The 23,956-nt window shown below is 42.5% G+C and overlaps 1 protein-coding gene across 3 annotated transcripts in view; it reads left to right on the top strand.

Moving 5' to 3' along the window:
• The window catches only part of LOC128909272 (signal recognition particle subunit SRP54), a 41,927-nt gene that overhangs the window by 13,379 nt on the left and 4,592 nt on the right, over positions 1–23,956 (top strand). The window contains exons 13-16 of one of the 3 annotated variants that reach the window (XM_054200698.1): positions 553–661; positions 1,447–1,617; positions 2,000–2,095; positions 2,760–3,220. In XM_054200698.1, the coding sequence (XP_054056673.1) occupies positions 553–661; positions 1,447–1,617; positions 2,000–2,095; positions 2,760–2,851 (468 nt within the window). In that variant the 3' untranslated portion in view covers positions 2,852–3,220. Of the gene's footprint in view, positions 1–552; positions 662–1,446; positions 1,618–1,999; positions 2,096–2,759; positions 3,221–7,327; positions 7,508–11,628; positions 11,806–22,863; positions 22,931–23,956 lie in introns of those variants that run through there. The other 2 variants (XM_054200701.1, XM_054200700.1) reach the window with 2 other exon arrangements.

Raw genomic sequence — 23,956 nt, 5'->3', positions numbered from 1 at the left:
ATTCTGGATCTGGAGTCAGGAATGCTTGGATTCAGATTAAAGGCAGATGAACAGACAGGGTCCTCTTCTGACGTCGGCCATTGAAGAAAGAGACTTGACCTTTTGATCCCTTAGCTTTTTATACTAAGCGTGATGCATATGGGATGGAATACCCTGTTGGTCAGTTTTGGGTCACCTGTCCTGTCCGCTCCTCCCTGCAGGTGTGACCCCTCTACGCTTTTTTGCTTCTGACCCTCCAATGGGGCAAATAACAAAGTTAGCTGACCTTGGTTGTTATAGCAATAAGTATAAGCAAGAGCTTCTCTGCATACCATTCTTTGGTATAATCAGGTCTTATCACTCTGAGAGTGAACAGTTTCTAAACAATATGCTGTTAATTTCAGAGTTTAGTCAGTTAGAAGAGGCCTAGCTAAAAAGTAACACTACAAACCAGAAAATTGGTTCTGTTTTACCTTAAAACAGGACAAACTTGCTGTCCATATTTCTGGCTGCTTAGAATAGGCAAACCTAACTTTAATTGACACAGCTTTTGTTTTCCACTTTTTAAACAAGGGTATGATCCCTGGTTTTGGAACAGACTTCATGAGTAAAGGCAATGAACAGGAATCGATGGCAAGGCTAAAGAAACTGATGACTATAATGGACAGTATGAATGACCAAGGTAAAACAAACTTCGCTCACTGTTTATCTCCATTGTTGAACAAGCTTATTTACAGAGATCTTTTTGGAAACAAGTTGGACATAAGGCAGCATCTGCAGTGTTAGAAAGTGATAAGGAGCATTTATCGCTCTTAGAAAGGGCAAAGAGTACATGTGTGTCTCAAACTTTCTGAATAAGTCTAAAAATTTAGAGAGATACCTTGGCAATTGCTTGTTGCTGCTCTGTCTTGTGTAGAATAGGTGTGGTTTTTGAAGCATTCTATTGTAAATTAATGTATTTTTATTTTTCATACTGTAACTGCGCTTCTTAAATTATTAACACTATACTTGCAAATTAAAAAGCTGCATTCATCTTTAATCTGTCAGTGCTGTCTTTCTTCCTACCCACCCTCAAATTTACTGGGGGACATAGCCTGGTCTCTGGAATTCACCGTGTGTTGTTTCTAATCCACTCATAACTCTTGCAGGAGAAGTATGCTCTTACCCTTGTGCTAAACCCATTAATATGGCATAAGACCAAGTATGTTGAGAGCATAATTTATTTGGGCGACTTTTTCTGTTGTGGTGATTAACATATGAACATAACAGCTTTTTAGTACTACTCCCTAGAACATTGTATTTCAATTATTTATGTAAAATTCTGCGTTGTCACTTCTAAAAGTAGGTTTTTATTCTCTGGCTCAAAACTAAATTCTCAACAATCAAGAGAATAAGTTTGCTACCAGCTGTAACAGATTTTAATGTCAGTAACTGAATGGATTTTTCTTTCCCACACTGTAATTGCAGAACTTGACAGTACAGATGGTGCCAAAGTTTTCAGCAAGCAGCCAGGAAGAATCCAAAGAGTAGCAAGAGGTTCAGGTGTTTCTACCAGAGATGTTCAGGAGCTTTTGACCCAATACACTAAGTTTGCACAGATGGTGAAAAAGATGGGAGGCATCAAAGGCCTTTTCAAAGGTAATAAAAAACGCCAAAACCACATTTATTAACTCAGCGGGAAGGTCACTTGATGTGTGAACACAGAGGAAATATGAAAATGTTGATTAGGTGTTGGGAGAGGAGGCAGTGAGTTGTAGCTCACTCCTTTTCATGATGTTTGAAAGCTCTTTCCCGCGACTGGTAAGAGCATAGACTTCGTTGTTACTACAGGACTGACACTGTTATGTGGGGCGCAGGACTGTTGATTGTTAAAATACTTCTAAGTGGTTGATGTAGTAACTTTTGATCATAGACTTGAATGGATTTGAATCTAGAATTAGGAGGTAAAATTCTGATGCATTTTATTTTTAGCCCCATATGTTAATCCACGTTCTTATGATTGCTTCTTTCTTTTTTTAAGGTGGTGATATGTCAAAGAATGTAAACCCATCTCAGCTGGCCAAACTGAACCAACAGATGGCAAAGATGATGGATCCAAGAGTTCTTCATCATATGGGTATGTGTTGGCTTTTTACAGCTTCAAGAGAGGGCTAGCAATTAACGGTGGAGCATTTGAAATATAGAAGTGGGGAAGGTGATGTGAGAATGTGTGTGTATATATCAGTATTAAACATTTCTAGGTTTTCTAACAAAAATCAGAAAGTTTACTCCATATGTTATGAATGCTTTGCACTTACCAGTGCTTAATCTAGTCACTTTGTTTAGATTCAGCTCTCAAAATGAGCAATTGGAGCAGTGTCTAATGAAATAGCAAAGTGGTGGCTTGAAGCATGACTGTGGTAAAGCAAATCTGTTACTAAACTTCCCTTCCTTCACTTCTAAGCTTTGCCTGAAATAATTAAATTTGACAAGAGCAACTTAAAATAAAGACCCCCATACTGGAAGCTTACTAACTGATAATGGTAATTTTTTCTTTTGTCTAGATATTAATACGCACATCATCTTAAAACCTACTTTAAGCCTGGTGTTTTGCAGACCTTTCTGTAATTACTCACTCAGTTGTCCATTTTCGATAGCCATTTAGACCTGGCTTGACAGTCTTGGGCTTTTGCATTTGTATATTATTGAAATAGCGTGTGTGCTGTAATGAGGCCTCAGAAGCAAGATAGCTGTGCTTCAGAGTTAATTAACACATCAGTGTTCTCACTTATTTTCTGCAGGTGGCATGGCAGGATTGCAGTCAATGATGAGACAATTTCAACAAGGTGCTGCTGGGAATATGAAAGGCATGATGGGATTCAATAATATGTAAAGAAGCCTTAATAAAAAGGACTTGGTTGACTGTTGCAACAGTAAAAGAATTTGCTTTCTTCCTTTTTACAGTGATGGGGGAGTGGTCTTTTGAAATCTTATTCAGGCTTCTCAGTTTCTACATCTAATTTCTGAAAACTATTTTTGCTTAAATTAGTTCCTCTCCACTAATACCTGATGGCACAAAGAGTAATTCCATTTAATAAGACAAAGTCATGATGTAAAATTTTAATATTTAGAGACACTTTTTAATTGTTTACATCAAATGGCAGCCATTATATTTGTAAACAACCCTGATCTTTCGTTATAGGAACATAAAATGTCACAAATATACTGTAAAATAAAATTCAAGTGGTTATAAACAAGGGAATGGCCTGTTTCTTCAGTTCTTTCATGAGCCTTATCAGTCCTTTTATCGGTATGTACTGAGATTATTTCCTTAGTTTGATTTGTTTCCAATGACTGTTGTAACTCATGTTTGGCATAGATACTATAAGAATAATTCAATATCTGAAATGTGCTGTTGCTGCTCGAGTGTTCTCCTTGGAGCATTTTTCGAAGGTGGCTGTGCTCAGGTTTGTACAAAACTGTTCTCCAGAATTTTATTGTTCTTTCCATATACATAAAGAATGAAGTGACTACAAACCTACAGGTATGCGGATATCAAGCTGTCTCATATATCGAAGATAATCTTCATACCAAGCTGCCAATTAAGCAGTTCTTTCTAATACATACTAGAGGGAATTCTGTGCTGATACTGAGCTTAAAATAAAATGGACACAGAAAGCTGTATCTGACAAAGCATATTACCCCAACTCAGCTACAATCTGATCTTAATTTTCTATAGCATTTATTCTTTTAGTATTCAGTTCACTGTGCTGGTCTCAAAAGGGTGGAATCCAGAGGCACACTTCAGAAACTAGGCAGACCTAGATCTGATGAACCTTGAAATCCAACATATATCTTGGCAAGATCTTTCACCCTTATCTTAAGGCAAGAGGGTATATTATGAATTTATTTTAATATACTGCAGAGTGCTTGGGTTGTAAACAGACACCCATCTCTCTTGCTCTGTTGTCGTTGTTAAAAGAAGCGTGTCCATCTGTCAGCCAGTTCTCTGAGAAGGTGGCAGCTAACACAGCTGACAGTGAATAGCTTATATACGTAATTGGACTCGTGCTAATAAAACATAAGGTATGCTGTAACTTAGTTTATAATGTAGAAGTATATTCTGTGTGATCGGTGGTACGTCTATTCAATGTATGGAGGATGCTGAAAAACCTTCAGGTATGCCATTTACCTACAGCACTGCATTTTGTGCATAGCATTAGTTTGTAAAAGGATCAGTTAAGTTGGATCTTAGTATTTTAAATGTAACAAAAGAATGAGTCCCTGCATATCACCAGCTCATGGGGGAGCTGTCCTCAGCTACTTAAGTGGTGTGCGTTTGCTAAAATGGTTAATTTTTTAAAATTATTATTTGCAGTTCTTGAGCAGTACAAACCAATGCAATATACAAAACCATGCAGCAAAGAGGAGCAAATAAATCTTGGTTTGAAACGCAGCTGGTAGGGGAGAGTGGATAGTTAAGTTGAATGCTTTTGATGGAAATCAAACATGAATAGGCATAGCGAGGATGAACAGTGAAAAGCACTGTGCTTCCGGACAGGCTCGGTCAGACTGTCACGTTACCAACAATTAACTCTTTCTATTTTCAATTAATTGCATACATTTAGTTTTAGTCTTTAGTTCACTATTTCCAAACTGCTACCAGATAGGAAGAGAGCTGTCACTAGCTGTGTGTTGGCAGAGGCAAGGGCAAGTTCAGAAAGCGCTTCCTTTAAGATGTAGCATTTGTTATTTCTAAGGTATATGCTGGAATAAACAAATAGCAGTGTATCGGTCTTAACGTGTCAGGTAGAAAAGACCTTGGAGACTGCTTGGAATAATTGCCTAAAGCGCTCAGTTTTGTTTTGTTTTAAATAAATATAGATTCATGTTGGAGGCACTTAAAAGGACAGTTCAACTGTATAAGAGCACCTATAAAATTCTCTCATAGCTTTGTAGGAGAAAAACAATTTTGGGGAGTGTGGGCAATATTTTTTTTTTTGTTTGTGGATCCTGCAGAGCATGATGTGTAGAAGAAAATCCTAAAGTTGTTGCAGGAGAACAGAAGCTATCATGTTCTGTATATTCTCCTAGTTTAGCATTCTGAATGGGAGACTTTATTGTATCAAGCCAGGGGAGGCCATTTAAAACACTGCCAGCAAGTGCCACGAGCAGCAACTCTCCCAGCACCGTTTTCTTGCATTAGGCTGCTTGTGCTTGTCCTCAAACAGGATCTCACCAGGTTCTGCAGAAAAGTTTTCTCCGGCATACAAGAAGCCTGAAAACAAGGCAAACAAACTTCCCTGGAATATACTTAGAAGACTGAGGTCTGTCTTTCTGTGTGTATCTTAGTGAAAGCTGTTGCTGCTGCTCAGACAAGTTTGCCTGCTGTTTGGTGCCTGGACGCACGGCCAAACGACCTTCGCTGGGAACGTCAAAGTAATGAAAGGTTTAGGTAAGTGTAGGCCCCTGGGAAGGCCACTAGAAGGAGCCAATGGGCAAGATAGTAATGTACAAAATGAGCTCAATTCTGTTTTAGAACTCCCTTGTTTCAAAATTAGCGACATCCTGCAGTTACCCTTTTCTTTGGTTACAGGTTGTTAATGCGCTTTGACATCCAGCACACTAATACACAAATAAGTATCTGTCGCATATTTACTCTTTTGGAAGATGGTGGTCGTTCTGTCAAAGTGGAAGACCTTCACCAGCGGTGGAATAATTGTATATTTTTGCTGCATGCTTCATCAGTTTGCTGCCTTTTTATGGAAAATTCTACCCGGAGGGCTAGAACAACAGATACGTTATGATTTTTTTTTTATTCCTTCAAGAAGGAGGAGGACCTTGGCAGTTCAAATATAAATATGCTCTAGGGCAAAGGATGCCCGATGTAGTTCATGGCAACTTTCTTAAGTGCCTCTGCTGAGCAGTGTGCTAAGAGGAAGCAGTTGTGGTGGTCAAAAGATAGCTGTGTGATGGGAGCTGTTAGCTAACTGTTAGCACAAACAAGTAGCCACGGAAAGGCACAGGTATGGGTTTATTTGTTAACAGTCTTCACCTTTCCTCAGGTCTTTCAATATTGGCACTTGCTAAATCTGTTAGCATTTGCAACTTAGACAAGTTTAACTGTTCTGGGAGGTGGAAGATTCACTTCAATATTACGGTTCAGCTGCTATAATCACAGTAGAGGCAAAGGAGGGCAAAGTGGCTGGTTGATGACTTAATGCTGCTCTTTAAGAGCTGCTACCCTATTTCAACTAGTCCTCACTAAGCAGAATGTAGACTCTACTAAGGGCAAGAGGTAATGTGCCCCTATGTTAGTTTGTTTCTTTGCAGTTTTGAGAAATACCTCTTTGCTTTTGCATACAAAGCAAGTGGTCAGTCCTGTACTACCTAAAATAATACTCTAACCTTTCATGCATTTCTGTAATCATATGTTCCGATAGTACATTCTGTGTGTCAGTCCTTTTTGTAAGGGGAACATTTTCTGCCTTGTGCTAGTATAATTGTAAATCAGGTATGTCTTTACTTTACTTGGGACTTTAATTTGTCATGGGATTCTGGATAAGGCTTTGATAATATGGCTAAGAAAGTGCCTAAGAGCCCACCTATGCTACAGACTGTAATTATTTGGAAGCTATTCTTAATCTCCGTCCTATAAAAGGGGTGTTTCAACACTGCTCAGTCCTATAAAAGGGGTGTTTCAAATGCTTCCACCCGCAGCTGTTTTTACTGGCTAACGTGCCTTTTGCCTAGGTCAGCCCTGGCCCCTCGCTCCCCTGCAGGAAGGTGGTAAAAGCGGGGGACACAAGGGCTCCAGCTCTCCCTGGAGCAGTTGAGGGAACCACTCATCCAATGAACCCTCTTCCCTCCCTCCTGGGAATAAATGCTACTTTCTTGCTCTGTGCTTTGTTCTTTAAAATGTGTTTAATTGCCCCGGCCAAGGCCGGGCCCTGAAAGGCTGAGTGAGCCTGGCTCTGCTGGAGAGAGGAGGACTCCAATATACCGTGGCATAACTTCATGTGCTTCTCAAAATATTCCTCTATTATTTTGCAGATTTTTACACTATTTGAGGACGATGACGTTTTCCCCCTTCACCGCGGGGTTATGCTTCCCCCTGTGTGCAGTATGACTGTGCCCGCCCGCCTCCGCTCCCTTCCCCGTCACCCTCCGGTTGCTGCCGACAGCGACGACCGAGGCCGCTAGCGGCCGGGCTCAGCTCCCGGGACGCCCCTCGGCGGCCTCTCCCGGGTGGGCCGGGGCCGAGGAGCGCGGCGGGCCCCGCCGGAGCACCCAGCCCCCCACAGGCCGCGGGGGGCAGCGGGCGGCGGCCCAGCAGGCCTCGGCGGGCTGCAAGCGCCGCCCCGGCGGGCGGTGTGACGGGCGGTGCCGCCCGCTCCTTTCGCCTCCCTGGGCCGCGGCCGGCCCGCTGCCGCCCTCCCCCGGCGCCGTGGCGGGCGGGAGGATGGAGCAGGGGCTGTCCGCCATCACCCTCTACTGCGCGCCCGCCGCCGGCCCCGCGGCTGCCGCCTGCGCCATGGAGCCGGAGCAGGTGAGCGGGGGGCGGCGGAGCGGCGGAGTGGCCTCTCCCCCGTCCCCGCCGGCCGGGGCGCGGGCGGAGACCGACCGCCTCCGGGGGAGGGCGAGGCCCCTCGGGCGGTGGCGCTGGGGTCCGGCCGGGGACGGGGCGGCGGCCGCGGCCTGTGTCCCCCCACGCCGGGGGTGCGGGGGAGCCGCCGGGCGGGCCGGTTCCCCGCGGCGGGGGGCGAGGGCCTGGCCGCCGGGGGAGGAGGTCGGTCCCTCCTTCCTTCCCTCCATCGCCCTGTAATTACAGTCATCGCAGCGGGCAGGCGTGTCTCCGGTGTCGCCCTGCTCACCGGCAGATAATGCCGCGTACAAACGAGCCTGATAAATATTAAATGGAGGCAGGTTTCCCCTTCTCTCCGCGCTGCCAAGTTCGCGAAGGCGTGGGAGGTGGCCAGGGACAGCGGCTCTTAATGAGGCGGTCACCTGGCGAGCTCTCCGTCCCCTTCCGCAGGGGTCCCTTCAGGCCGAGCGTTCCTGTCACCGCACCGTGGCTGGTGGCGGACCCTCTCTAAGGCTTCTTATTCCCAGGGTGCCTCGTCTTCTCTTACAGACATCCCCCGACTCTCTTATTTTGTTGTCTTCTGCTTCAGGAAGACTCACGCTGTTTAATTTCAGTTGAAAGACGGGGTTGGAAAGCCAAGCGATACGAAAATAAAAACAACTGACACCCCACTCAACCAGCCTCGCCACCGCCCCCCCAAAAAAACCCCTAGCCAAAAAGAGTAACACAAATCAGTAAGGCAGACAAGATAGGATGGGTAGAAGTATTTCTTGTCAGCTATTACCAGGCTTCTAGTAACCGGCACTGTCAGGTCAGTAGGTCTGTGCAAATTGCATTACTCGTCTTTCTGAGGGAGAGCGGACATTGCAGACTTTGGCATTTTGGGTCATAAGCTATTGTAAGGATACCTGAGCCCGACAGATTAAAAGACGCCAAAGTGAATAGTTTTCTCTCCCTATTACTTTTTGCTTTTCTTCTTCCCCTGCTTGATGAACCTAATATTAGTTGTGTGAGCTCTCCTAGCTTACCTCCAGGTGTCCTGGCACACCTCATCCTTAATTGTGGTTTATTTATTTTGGTATTTTGGATGGGGACTGAAATTGCATTGTGCTGGGTATTGGACTAACACTGTCAAAATGTGCTCTGCTCTCTCTCTGTTCCTGGCCAAAGGGTGAGATAAGAGAGTGAGTGTGAAGAGGGTAAACAAGGAGCAGCAGTTTCAGATGCTGCCTTCCTGACCGGTGAGGTTTGTATAGGTGCCATAAAGCCAAGAAAAATTCCAAGAGGGCATCTAAAAGAAAAAGGAAGTCGCTTTACGGTGTTCATCGAGTACCTTAAGGGTGTTAGCTTACGTGGCAAAAGCAGAAGGGTGACTGGCCTTCATGTCTAATAGTTGTCGGAATAGAAGCCAAAGTAAATACTTTTATGGCATGAGGTTAAGACAAATGCTGAGTCTTTCAAGACCTATACGATGTGTTGGAGGGGGAGGAGCCTGTGGAAAAAAAAAAGGTGGCAACCTGGCCAAAGCGGTATAACTTCTAACAACTTCTTGAATTGGAAAAGAAGATCAAATTTGTAAAGGAAGATGAAAAGTGTAAGGCCTCAAACAGGAGATACTGTAGCATTTGAGCCATAAAGTGATTCTAGCTGACAGTTCTAAAATAGATCTGCGTTGCCACAGCTTTGGAAAGATAAATGAAATATACGGATGCTGAAATTTCTGCTTGCAGAGAGCTGGCTTTTATTGGTGTTGTGCATGTAAAAATTAAGAGGACAAATGCTACAGTGGCGACAAAAACCCGCATCCGGGTTTGTTGACTAGGTAATAACCAAAGCAACAGCTGATACTTATTATTCTATTTAATAACTTAGAACTCTGAACCAGGTTACTAAAGGAACCAGATTCATCATTCTTTGATGAATCCTTACTGCCTTGAACTACTGCGTTTGTCTGAAACTTTGTACCAGTACCAGCTATGTGGAGCTGCTTACTGTAGGCAGTGTAAGAGGAGCGTGGGATGGGTGTGCAGGGAATTAAAGCCTGCTTTTTAAACTTTAAATATGAACTCTTCCCCCCCCCCCCAAGTTAAAATATTTGAAGCATTTGAGTTAAACGATCCAAAATCAGAGAAGAGGCTGTACCTTTGGAGGGGCTCTAAGGAGAGGCTCGTGTTTCTTGCTGTTACTAATCACAGTAATATTTGTGATGCCGTGCTGCGTGAAATAGCGCTCTTCAGCACTGTGACTAAACGTGAAAAATGGCATCATTGTACGATGCCTGTAAAGAAGCGTGAAGTGTTCATAAAAGGCCGATTCTGTGGTGCTCTTTGCTCCAAAAAATACAGAACTGAGTTGCAGTAAATGGCGCCCGCTTTTACAGTGGCAGCAAGGAGCACTCCCCCTGCTTAAGTTGTTTCACTGTTTTCAGCATTCGTATTTTCGTGGTTTTGCTGTTCTCCTCCTGCCCTGTTCCCAGGACTGATAAGCCGCAGAGAGAATGTGCTGGGCCCCGGCTAGTCAGTTTTGGTTTTCTACGTGAAAATGTAATTCTGCATGAAAATGTAATGCCTTTTCAGCTCAATTACCCCATGGAAAACTTATCACTTGATTCTGCTCTGCTCCTCCAGGAAAACGTCTGAAATATGCCATGGTAGCTAAAGACATGCTAGGGGAAGCTGAAATGACTTGCAGTTTTGAGAAGCGGCGGTACGAGGGCTGGGAGAGATGATGAACATGTGCGCTGCCTCTCCACGCTGTAGAGCTCGGCACGTGATCATTACCTTCCCTCCCTCTTCTCTGTGGGAATGAGAAAAATCTGTGCCTGGAATGAAAGAAGCCGTTCTGCTCCCCACGGCCCCTCCTGCCGCTCTCTACCGTGCATGCTGGCTTTCCCAGCTAACCCAGCCTGCTTGTGCTGTAAAGCTAATTAAAGTAATCTAGCATGAGAGACAGGAATGGTGATGCTGCCCTTGCAACGATTAAGAGATGTCTTACAACTATGTGATAAAATACGTATTTTTATTAATAATTCTGATTTGTGAGAGGCTGTTAAGAAGTTGAAAACTGGAATGTACCCGCTTGATGCAACCTGAATTCTGTGTACACGTACACGTATCTCATTCGTTATGATGCGGTTTTCAATTCCATAAGCTCATGCATTTTTAAAAACCTTTGTGGTACATTAAAAACATGTGGCTGGCATTTCCTAACGTCTGGGTGCTTCTCTGCATGACAGAATTGTTTTCAGAACAGTTTTATGCATTTGATGCAGTAATCTCTAAAAGCCTTACCAAGGTGAAGGCTCTGTTTTGATAATACAATACAAAACCTTACTAAAATTATCCGGCTGCAAGAGTTATTAGCCTAAAGAATTATTGATGGGCCTTTGAACTAGAAGTATATTTTTTTAATGCTTGTGACCCAAAGACAGCATTGTAGTATTCAGCAGCTGGAAGAACAAAACCGGACATTGTACTTCTCTTTTTATGTGTCCTTAGCCACAAAACTAAGTGTTGTTCTTTTAGCATGGTCCCTTGTACTAATCATGCTTGCTGATGAAAGCCCACCGAGGCAGATTCCTTGGTGCGTCTTTTTAAAGCTTGAGCCTGGCTGCTTAGTTATCCTTCATTCAGTTCTCTTTTGTGCTAGAGGTGTCTGCCTCAGCTTGGAAAGAGGTGGCTACAGCCTATGGACTACTTGATTAATTTCACTAGATACTCATTCTGAAACCAACGATACTTTTAAATATTAACACTTCTGTGTTCATTATATTATTTAAAGACAAGCGTCCCCTCAAGAAACTCCTACATAACACAATGCTCTTTCGGAATATGTGTTTTTAATACCACTTGTCCGTGCTGAAGTGAAGGCACTTACCTTTTTGTTATTTTTAGTGAAGAGATCAGTTTTTACATATCTGCAGACAATAACGTTTCGGTCTTATCTTTTACCTACAGCAAATGTCCATTGTATATGCTAATCAACGTGAAATATTTTAAATATCTTATGAAGGTTTTTAAGAGAACTTTTCCAGTTCCAGAAGCATGTACTTGAGAAAATGATTTATTTTTTTTTCTTCTTTATAGCAAATTGCAAATGGAGATAGAGGCTTTGAGAATGTGGAGCTGGGTGTCATAGGAAAGAAGAAGAAAATTCCAAGGAGGGTTATTCATTTTGCAAGTGGAGAAACAATGGAAGAATACAGCACAGATGAAGAGGAAGATGAACAAGAGAAAAAAGACCTGTTGCCGCCTGTAGATCCTGTAGGTATTTTACTTGATAAAGTCCAACTTCTGATTTACTGGGTAACTACCCACATTTTATACTTTAATGTTTGTGTCACAAATCTGATTTAGTATTAATGATTCCCTTAATTTGATTTGGCTCTAGGGACTGAGAAATCTGTGAGAAGTATTGCTGAGAAGTTTTGTCCTGGAGTCCTCCTCCACTAAAGTAGCCCTATTAATTAGAAATAGATTTAATGTCTTCACAGTTCTAGTCTGTGCTTTTCAGTGTGTCCCCCTCTAATAATATTTGTTTGGTGTGTCCTTGATTTGTACTGTTGTTTAAAAAAATGTGCATGGAAGGCATTTTTTTCCTTATGTTTGGTGACAGTGGAGAGTTGAACCTGTAATTTAGTGTTACCATACGAGCAATTTGATATAATTAGAAGAGTACAGAAGGAAAAGAAACAGATGACTTGCAGAAATAAAGGAAAACCGGTGTAATTAATGATATATCAAAAGCAGGTTTTAAAGGACCTGCCTAGTCCGTGTCTGTAACATTCATCTGTCTCCTAAGCCCTCAAGATGTTGCTCGACCTGTGAGTGGAGTTTCCATTTATTGGTCCAAATTCAAGTGGAGTTTCAACAATTAAAGCTGTCTCCAATAGTGTGCATTGTAGCTGCTAAAGTACGTTTTCCTTTTTGTCAATGATTCTGGATCTATACTTAGAGGTAATATAAAATATATATGATCTGTTATAAAATATATAATCTGTTTTATTCTGTTGGTGTGTCTGACAGTCTATTTTGTAGCGGTAGTGTATTTGCAAAGCTCTCAGTCGTGTGTGCCAGTGCTGGTCCAGCAGCTCCCTGCTCTCTGGCAGTCAGTTCCAGCGAAGATCCACATCCATCTCTTCACCTCTCCACATCCCCAGTCTCATATTTCTTCTATGACACCTCCACAAACTGATGTCCCAGCCACCTCTTTTCTCTACAACAATTCTGACCCCAGTAAATTGGGTCTGCAGTCCTATTCTCTGCCTGTGGCGGAGCTCCCTTCTCGGCCCTCTCTGGGCTTGGTTGCCTGTACTGAGCTAGAGGTGGAGACTCCGAAATTGGCTGTGTGCTTCCTGATGTGCTGGAGTGTGGTCAGGCAGCCGGGAGTCGTTGCTTCGTGCAGCAGGTGGTCCTGCCTGCTTGCACACCGGAGGCAGATGCCGGTGTAGAGCTGCTTGTTCCCACGCGTCAGGTGAGAGTCTTTGCATGCACAGAAGCCGGTGCCCTGTTTTCTACTTGACATTGCTGTTGAAATGACTTCTGCACCATCATTTGGGATTCTGTGACTAAGAAATGTTGCGGTTGAAGTTCTCTATTTGCTGTACAGTAGTAGGCCTTCTATTTATTTATATGCATATCCATCCTGGGAGAGCTTGGCTTTGCTGAAGGGACTGCAGTGAAGAGTTTGACTTTCTGCTTATTCTCTTCTTCAGAAGTGGTGAACCGTAAGGGGTTTGCTTTGGGAAGGGCTGTCAGTCGGTGCTTTTTTTCCCCTCTGTAAAATGAATTTATATTGAAGAAAAAAGTGGTTTGAGGACTGCGCTGCAGTGAGACTATGGGAATTCAGCTGGGACTGGGGTTCCTGGCGAGTCATGGGTGAAGCTGTCGCATTTCATCTTGGATGGATTGATGGTACCACTGTCTCTTTCTTGTTAGGCAGGTTTTGTGTACAACAAAAAATAACATTAGTCTGAGAGCAGGTAGAATATCATTGGTATAAAATACACCTGAAGTTTATAGATTGAAAATGCATGCATTATGCTCACAAACAATGAGTAGATGTTAAGCTGCCTTGCTGGGTGTTGGGGTGTTTTTTTTCCCCTCCCTAAGGATCTACTCGAAGAAATGCAAGAACTGTAAAACTTACTGAGTGTTATGGTAATGTGTAGATATCTTCAGAGTCAGATCTGTTCCCCTATACTCAGGTCATGTCAGACATCCATGTTTTACCAACTATAATTAGCAGGGGACCAGTTCTGTCTAATTTGTTGTGCTGTTTCCTCTCGGTGGAAGAGTTCCACTGCGGTGCAGTGATGAAAGGCTCATGAGCCTTGATGTACATCTTGTGAGGCCAGAGACGTGCACGCTGCTGTACAAATGGACGCTTAACTAAAGAGCCCTCAAACGTGCACAACAGCCGGGAGTGCTGTGTGATTGTTCTCTTGCTTTCCTAACACGTATTTTTTTCCTGAATCCCAAAAAGTATATTGTATGGCACAGTTAAGATTGCTTTATTCTCCTTTTATAGTTTATGAAATCCTTAATTTTTTATTACGCTTTTTAATAAAAGGACCCCCCAAACCAGAACAGTTTATTGTGGAGCACAGTATGCCTTATTATGTATTGCTTTTTACCTTGACAGAATAAACTTGATTAGACTAAGGGTTGCCATTAAATGAAGTTTACCTTATCTGCTGCATGCTTCGTGTATCCCAGCTGAGCCAGTCAATTGAAGAAATGTTAGTCCAAGCTGAGCTTTGATGTTTTAGCCAACAGCTGCCTTAAAAATGTTTTTATTGTAGGATTTCTATAAAAGCAATTAAATAGTCAGTTTGCTGAGAGCAGCATGTCTAAAACTTGTTATCTCAGTTGGGATACGAAAAAGTACGTTGCAAGTAATAGCTGCTTCTGGTCCAATTTATTTTTAGAAAAAGCACATTTAGTATTTTGAATAGAAACTTTGCATCATGAAATTTCAAAGCTCAGCTGGTATTGGCATCCTGTCAGGTTCTGAATGAGGTTAAGGGAAACAAATATTTTGCCGTGTTGTAAAGAAACATCTTCAGTAAGTACCTTGGTTTAAGGGTGGTTTAGAGCTAAGCAGACAATGACAACGTCTTTATTACTAAGCAAAGTAACACGTATGTATCCTGGTAATATGATAACCAAAGGAGTCAGTGTGATGGACTGCTGCCACTCATAACAAAACAAATTATGAAAAAGAACTGCGTCTTAAATTTTGCTTTGAAATTACAGTTCTGATACTTGTTAAGGTCAGCACTCAGTTGATTAACGTTCTTGGAATGGAGTGTCCATTCTGTTGTGTTTTGGTTTGGGTTTTTTTAAGAATGAATTGAATCCAGAACATAGCGTATGCTTAATAAAGTTTTCCCTGGCTTCTTTAGATAATAGTATTCATTATTATCTGAGTGTTCTCAAATTAAAATTTAAATCCTTTAGTAACATAAATGCTTTAACTGAGTCTTCTATTCTGTCCTAAAATTTAGATGCTTACACTGTATATGCAAATCTCCTTTTGCTTCTGTTCACCAAAACTTTATTTTGTAGTAATTAAATTTCTCTCACCTGTTCTAGAAGATAATCTTTCTGCTTATCCCTGGAGGGCCGCTTGCTATAAACTCTTTATTGCATTCACCTATTACATGAGTAGGCAGAAGGTGGAGTGTAGGTCTGTGCAGAGCAACTGTAATCAATGTACCTGTTGGTAGTAACCTTAGAATTCACACTGAGAACATCTCTGCAACAAAGCTCCAGAAGAGATTAATTTTATTAAGCTTCAGTGCTTAGAAAGATTGAAACACTTTCTTGCAGTAAGATTATCTTGATATCCTGTAGTTAAAAGGAGCTTAACTTCAAATAGCAAAAAGTCCTCTCTTGAGAACTGTTGAACTCTGTAATTTTCTTTTAAGAATTTGGGGATGAAGGAGAAAAATAGTCACTGACCAAGTAATAGCTACTGGTAGTATGGTAGAAGCTTTTTGATGGAGGATGGTGTGTGTGTTTCTGATCTTGTTTTTACTGTCTTGTCTTAGATGCCACAGTTTTATATGGTGCATACACTGAAGGACCTATTATAGCAATGACCAGTCAATAATTAAATGAATGTAAAATGCATCTTGGCATAGTAAGCAATGAAAACGTATCTGTTTGATGATGTATATTTACTCTTAAATACAGGATTTGTTTTTTCGTAAATCAGGAAACGATTCTTTACCTCATTCTGCCGTTGTCTCTGGCAAAAAGAAACTCTACGTTCTTTGGAAAGTTCATGTGTTATTAGGAACTGAAATCTGGCAAAAATAAATGCAGATGTGGATGGTTTAGGAACATGGTGCACTCAGAAGGTCAGGGGAGCATGTGTGTGCTCCCTTCGGCAGCCCCATACTAGGAAAGAAAATAATGTTCTGTTGTTGAACCAGAGGCCTCTTGGTTTTATCAGTGGTTGAATCCATTATGTGCATTCCTGCTTAAAGTGCAGCACTTTGATTAAAATTGTACTTTAAGGAAGTTTGTAACTTTTGTAACTTATGACAACTTTTGTAAGAGTTGTCATAACCATTGTGTTTTCCATTTTAAATATTGAAATAAAGTCAGGAGAGCTGAATAGTATAATGAAGCATTGTCGAAATGTACACTAAAGAGACTGATGGCAGGAGGAATACTGTCCCCTTATAATAAACCAGTGTCCTGTGTTTCATACTGGTACCCCTTGTTTCCAGTGAAGAAGTACAGTATTACTGTGTCCTTGCGTTGATTGAAGGCTGAACATTAAGGCTTCTCTGGACAAAGGAGGTTGACATACAGTATCTGGGTATGTGGTTCTTATTGAACATTAGTAGGACCTGGCTTGGATACCATTTTCCAGTATCGCTCAATGCTTTAAAGCTATTTCATGGAGAAGGATTAGTCCATACTGAGCCGTTGCCCAATGGCCCTGTTCATGTTACGTAGACAATTCTGGTTTTCTCCAGTACATCTTCTCACCTCAGGTTCACCATTCCTGCTTCCATCCCTGAGGTGCTCTGGAAAACCACCCAAACCACCATGAGGAAGTAAAAAGGGGGAAAAAAAGGAGGGTTATTCCTTGGATGTGTTCCATTGTTCTTGGTGGTTTACTCACCATGCCATCTCCTTTCTCCTGTTGAATTTGTGTGAAGTAGCTTCTCTCATGGTTTTATATGGCCTTTTGAGAAACTTGAAAGAATGCTCCTTTTTTTTAAATCGAGGGGAACTGGCAAAGCCTTCCTTGGCAGGGGTGAAGAAATGTCTGGTTGGGCTTTGTCAGAAAGCAGATGTTTCCATGAAGCTGAACTTAGAAGTGCTCCTAACACACCAAACTGGTTTTTAATTGCAGTGGGGGAACAGTAGAAATAGAGAACACCTCTGTGCCTATACGTTTCCTATGTTTGTGTTACCACAAACATTTTAGAATATTCGGAGTCTGAGTTACTTCTGTCACGTTGAAGTTCAGCTTGTCTTTTCACTCTTCAGTGCTAAGGGGGCTCCTGAAGCTTCTTGCTTACAGCCACGCAGCAGGCCCCCATTTGTCCTGCGCACTGTGTGAGTGCTTTTTAACCTTGTCACCTCGTTATGAAGGATTGTACAGAGCGTTGTCAACGCCATTATTTGCACCTGTGGCAACAAGCTTTTCCAGCACTTCCCTTGACTTCTTTAACTGAACAAACTCCAAAATGATTGTCATTAGCCTGTCTGCCAACTGAGCACGTAATCAACGGGCTGGAGGTGCTTTTGTGTGAGCAGGATGGCAGCTGGTTTTGCTTACACTTCTACCTTGGCAGGACATTTTCCATACCCACTGCCAAAAATATATAGCATCTGGCTTTTTTCAGCCTGCCCAACTTGAGTTTCTGGCTTGACAGACGGTTTCTTGCTGCACTGATTTGTAGAGGCTATGCTTGGAAAGCACTGAAGCCTAGTAGTAGCTCATGTACATGCACACTGAGGGTATACCAACTAGTCTCTGGATTATTTACAATAATATTGGTTGTACCCTACAGATATCTATCAAATAAGATCACAGAAAATGGTTACTAAATGGTTACTATCAAACAGTCTTTAGCAACCTAACTGAGTGGAGCTAATGGGTTTCATTTAGTAAAAGCTGACACTTTTAATTACTACTTTCTACAAGGAAAGTACCTCCACAGAGATCTTTACCAAGGGGAAATACATAACGAAGAGCTTGCCTGATTACAACAGACTCTTAACTATAAACATGTTTTAGTTCACTATGAAATTTGAGTTTGCCTTTTCACAAAAGTGAAAGCCTACAGCTTTTGCCCCATTAGATTGGAATCTGCTTTTCCCCTTCTCCTTTTTATTACATGGCTTGTTTATTTTTTAAAAAAAGAGATGCAGCCTCTTTCCTTAGTGAAGAGGATAGCCTACGGATGCCCATTAATTTCTAAATTTTCTTTTTTCTTTAAGTTCCTAAGTTCCTGTGTGTCAGTATCTCAGTTTGTCTGGGTGCTGCAGTACTTCTGTGGTGGTGAATACTCCACAGTTGTGCAAAGGGCAACTCCCCATCCTTGTCTTCCCAGCCTGTTCTTCCTAAAGAGGCTCTATATCCCTGCTTCAGCCATGCGAGCCATCCACTGCTTCTCTGTTATCCCAGCAAGATCCCAGCCCTGCAGCTGCACACAGATCTCTAATTCCTCGTGTTTACTCCCCATGCTGCGTGCCTTAGTGTGCGGGCACTTCAGAGAGACTTTTCTCACTTACAGGCAAATAATTGAGGTGACACCATGTGAGCCCTGTGTTTTGTTAATTTTGTGTTCCTAGTTGTTCACATCACCCCAGGGGCTTTGCTTGTCAGTCTGTCCATCGTTCCCTCAGAGCTGCGGTAACTCTCGTAACCCTCCCTCTCTCTCCTTGTTCCTGGTTTTGTTCTTCAAGTGCAATTTCGAATGATAATTAGGATCTGGTTGTAAATACTTGGAAGCAGCTTCTTGCTCAGGGACCACGTTGAAGGTTTGGTTTGGTTTTAAATAGTCTTTTGCAGTTCTCTCATTATTGTAACAAGGGAGTATGCGACGAGTGAGGGAAACAGGCAGTCGACTCAATATGAGTGATAAAGCAAGCTTCAGCTTTATTGCAGCTTCATCAGACTTTTATACTCTTATACTTAGATATGCCTATTTGTCTTACAACTGTTGGCTGTGTGCTAAAGATTACATTATTCATACTCCTCCTACATGCAGTTTCTTGGGTCCAGGTTTGTTCCTGTTCTCTCACAGTCTACTTTCTCAAAGTTGTTTATCTGACTTAAGGAAGGTCAGCACGGCCTTCAGCATCTTTCTTATCAGCGTGACTCAGAATTCTCCATGCAGGCAGGCATAGCTTACTTCTGACAATCCTGCATGGCGCCATGTCCGTTCTCATATAGCCATTCCTCAACAATTCCCCCTTTTTCTTTTTGTACTGATTGTACAATCAACACGGTATTGTTAACATGTAGTAGGTTGCGTAAAATACAATGGTATGCAATTTTCACTACAATAATTATCGCTATCAAAATGCCAAGCCAGTGCAATACTTCTTTAATTAAAGCCTCTGTACCTTCAAAGTGTGCTCATGTCTCTCTCTCCCTCTCTGACCCGAGACAGCCTCCTTATATCCTGCACTGGATTGAGTGGAGAAGTACAGACTAGAGTCACTGCATGCATGGCCAGTGCATGCAGCGAGTCCCACCAGACTCTCCTGCACTGAATCGAGTAGAAAAGTACAGGCCAGAGTCGCTGCACACGTGGCCAGTGTATGCAGCGAGTCTCACCAAACTCATGATCCAGCTTTGCTAACAGCGGCTGTCTGATACGTGACTACATTGTTGTAATCCCTTCTTGTTATCTTCTTCTGTGAAGGTCGGGTTCTCATGGATACACACATAGTTTTTAGAGCAACATATTCTACAACGCGTACAAGGGTACGATGCAAAGCGGCATTTACAACTAATCGTATAATGCTTATTAAACACGGCAAACAGCATACTAAACATAACAGACAAATTCCTTCCACACAGGCAATGAGTATAATTTGCTTCAACCAACCCCATCCCCAAGTCCATCCAGCAAAGAGATTTTCAAAAGTGGTCTCCACAAGTTGCTGGTTCGGTCGGTGCAGTTCCTGCAGCTGGGCATGGATGGATTTGGAGTGGTCACTTAGATTCATACAATACAGTCCTTTAAAATCTTGACAACCATGTCTGTGAGCTGAAAGCAAAAAATCAGTAGCAGTTCTGTTTTGCAACATCGCATATCGAATACTATCTACATCTAGCAATAACTCAGAAATAGCGGTACTAGTAGCATTGTTAAACTTATCCTTGGCAGCAAGAGAGTCCTTGTTATCACGAATCCTTGGCAGCAAAAGAATCCTTGTTAGCAAGAGCGCATGCGGACTCCCTGTTCTGGCTGGTACTGTGCTTTGATCTTCTTCCACAACAGGCCAAGATTCTCAAGCAGCTCGATAAGGTGTCTGTGAGCCCATTACAGGCTTATGTCATCCAAATGTTTTTCTTGCAAGCACCCGAGACTGAATAACAATTGGTGTGATATCTGTGTTTTCCAGCACCCAGGTGCGAGTCCCTTGCGTGTATTTACAGTCCTCCTCGCCGATTTTCCGTTGCTTTCCCATATTCCACCCCCTTGCTCAAGAGACCGCTTCTGCTGGGTTCATTTTAGTCTCGCAGGGTATAACACAGAGCAATCTACTAAGGCATGCAATAACATAGACACATATAGGAAAAAAACCAAAAAACATATCTCTATGGTACTGCTTTGAATCAGGTGTCCTATTTCTCTTTTTCTGATGCTTTCTCGTAATGCTTATGGCATACTTTTGTGCTAACATGGCACATTTCCCATCTAATTGTTCCTGTTTGGTTTCTTTTTTTTTTTTCTTTTTTTTTCTCTTTTTCATTTTTTTTCTTTTTTTCTTTCTCTTTTTTCTTTTTTTTTTTTTTTCCATCACTTACGACTGACATAAAAGTCTGCCTTTGCAACAAGAGCTCAGTTTCTCATTTTTCCTTAAGTTTCTCATTTTCATACAGAGCATCCTATAGATTTTGGCTCAACTCCTTTTCCCAATCAACCATGATCTTATAGACAAACAACAAACAACCAGCGATACGCCCTGCACGGGCGAGCCGTTCCCGAGAGTGTAAACGTGTCGGCTCGTGAAAACTCCCCCAATATTCCAGGACTTCCATCGGTTCTACAGCCCATCCTGGTGTATCTACCTGGGGCGCGCTCGCCTTACGTCTAAACATTGTGTACACACAAACTTCTTCACTTGACGGAGTGTCAGCCCTAGTTGCATACGAGAACAGTACCACACCGGGCAGAACACCTGCTCAAGTGGAGTCACCTAACGACACTGCACACAACAAAAGGCAAACAGTAGCACAGATGCTGATCAGCAGGTATAAGCTGGCGCCCGCACACACTTACACAGCAGACATACAAAAACAGCACTTTTATCTCAGGGAGACGACTGGGAAGGGAAGGGAGCGTGGGGGTGGGGGTGGGCAATGGCAGGAGCAAACAGCTCCGGCTCTGTCCTCCTCTGCTGACATTCTGCCTCCTCCATCAGCCTCAGGTGGAGCAGAGGGGCTCAGCAGGGGATCGTCCCAGACCTTTGGACCTGGCCTGTTCGATCCCCCTCCCGTGGGTTGTAATGCTGCAAAAGCCCCGGCTGCTGTGTCTCGCTCCGCGTTCATATCTTGTAAGGTTGATAACACCAACCACCATGTCATCGCTAACGGTGATGCCTCTTTGTCTCCTTTACTTATCATTTCCCACAGTTTTTTCCAACAGCCTCCCATATTTCTGGTTTAAAAGCTGTCTGGGGCTCTGGTGCGAATCCGTTCTCTCTGCACCAGGTTAACAACCCTCGGAGCATACGCTCATCGTATTTCACCCCTCTCTTAGAGGGGATATGCAGGAGAAGTCTTAATATAGCCCCTTCTTCTTTTGTTACTTGTTGCCCCATCTCCTGCCCCGGCTTAATCAGTTTGAGCAACAGTTTCGCTGGTGTTTCAATCCCTCTCTTAGACCATAGCTGTGCCTAAAGGGCTTACTCCCCGCTTTTCTAAAAAGCATTTTAAAATTTTGAAAGCTACCTCTCTATTCATCGCGCGTTGTGTAGACCTTCTTAATTATCCGGTCACTTACAGCCTTTCCCTTTTGTGTAGACCTTCTTAATTATCCGGTCAGTTGCAGCCTTTCCCTTTGGTAGCCTTCACTCGGACGGCGAACCCCTTCTTTATTATCCTGGGTCCAAGCACGGATCAGACACGTCTTGTCACTGATCTTCTGCTCCCTGGTCGCTGCTACCAGTGCTTCTCCGAGCTCGCTGTCCGGTGGAGAACAAGGAGTGGGGGGTCCCTGTTCGGGCGCCACTTGTGACGAGCGAGGGAAACAGGCAGTCGACTCAATATGAGTGATAAAGCAAGCTTCAGCTTTATTGCAGCTTCATCAGACTTTTACACTCTTATACTTAGATATGCCTATTTGTCTTACAACTATTGGCTGTGCGCTAAAGATTACATTATTCATACTCCTCCTACATGCAGTTTCTTGGGTCCAGGTTTGTTCCTGTTCTCTCACAGTCTACTTTCTCAAAGTTGTTTATCTGACTTAAGGAAGGTCAGCACGGCCTTCAGCATCTTTCTTATCAGCGTGACTCGGAATTCTCCATGCAGGCAGGCATAGCTTACTTCTGACAATCCTGCATGGCGCCGTGTCCGTTCTCATATAGCCATTCCTCAACAGGAGTACTTTGTTAGCTCACTTCTCTTCTTGGCCTGATGGAATTCAGAATATTATGGAAGGGTCTTTCTAGTTGTAGGAGGTATCTTGGGATTGAGTTGGATGCTTGTCATTTCCAAGTCTGGGAGTGGGAAACAAAAACCAGTGAAACAAATGTTCTGAGATGTAAAACGCGGTTATATTTGTCATAGCATGGTTTGGGTTGGAAAGGACCTTAAAGATCATCTAGGTCCACCTCCCCTGCCATGGGCAGGGACACCTCCCACGAGACCAGGTTGCTCAAAGCCCCATCCAGCCTGGCCTTGAACACTTCCAGGGATGGTTTATATCCTACAGCGATACCTTGCTTCCTGGCTGTCTAGTCTAGACTTTTTTAAAACAAAAATACTGTGGTAGCTGCCAAACAGGGAACATTGCAGATCTTTCTTCTCAATCTGTTTGAGCTTTTGCATGTATTATTATGTGCCGTGAACATACAGCTATAAGTATTTATACTACTCTTGTCTTACAGACAACACTCACGTGGGGACCCTACTTGTGGTTTCACATGCTGCGAGTTGCCACATCAACCTTATCAGGTATTGCTTTACTTAATTCTTGGCTAAGCCAGCAGTGGAATATTGAAAGTCGCTTTGACAGACCATAAATCATCTCAGTGAGCTACTGGCCATTTTTTCAAAAATACGAATGAACCTGTATTTTAATCTGTGGAGATGTACGCTCTTGCGTTAGGCACTTTTTTTTCTTTTACTTTCAATCAACACCAACTGAGTGGAAGAACAAACAGAAAATACCTTTTTGCTGAATACTTGTTTTTCCCCCTTTTTTGCCATAGGGAGATAGGGTGGTGTTGGCAAAGGAGTATATCAGCTTTCTAGTAGGTTTTGTATGGAGTGATTTTGTGTGATGTTATCTGAAAGGAATGCCGTTTGGGGTAACTAAACTGACAGTTTTTATGAAGAAGACAAGCAGATATTACCCCAACAACACATCTAGTCTTGTGCTTTACAACAGACTTCTGAGGCTACAAAATAAACAAAAAAATATTGTCAAGAATCTTAAACTCATTGCATAGAAGTTTATTTAACCTGTGGACTTCATAACATTTTGTGAAGTTGTAAAAATGCTTGTTCTTGTCTTCCCAGTGTTCTTCCCAAGGTGTAAAATATTTTTTTCTTTTTTGACAAATACTAGGGAGTTTCTGCCACTGTACACCTAATTTTGAGTATTTTAAAAAAATCTTGGCAGCCTATTCTGTAAATTAACTATTTTTAGAAACACTTTTTCTCTACTGTACAGTGTAATTCTATTCCTTGCCATATCTGTTCTTCATATACAAAGGTATGCTTTCCTTTTTTTTCTTTTATGAATGTGAAGGTCAGCGCTTCCTTCTTCCCACTGCAGTTTTGCCTCTTACGTTTGTAATTTGAACTGGTCTTCTGCGCAGAGCTGTGGATGCCAGGATATGTATAAGACTAGTTCTCGTGGATGCTTTGGACCATTCAATCGCTAACTTCTAACCTGTTTTCCCTAAAGATGACTAACTCATCATTTGCATCCTCGGGGCAGATGTGCAATTTGAAGTGCGATGTATTTGACTTCTT

The sequence above is a fragment of the Rissa tridactyla genome, chromosome 4 (genome assembly GCF_028500815.1).
Source record: "Rissa tridactyla isolate bRisTri1 chromosome 4, bRisTri1.patW.cur.20221130, whole genome shotgun sequence".
NCBI classification, from domain to species: Eukaryota; Metazoa; Chordata; class Aves; order Charadriiformes; family Laridae; genus Rissa; species Rissa tridactyla.
This window is presented reverse-complemented; position numbering and strand designations above follow the sequence as displayed.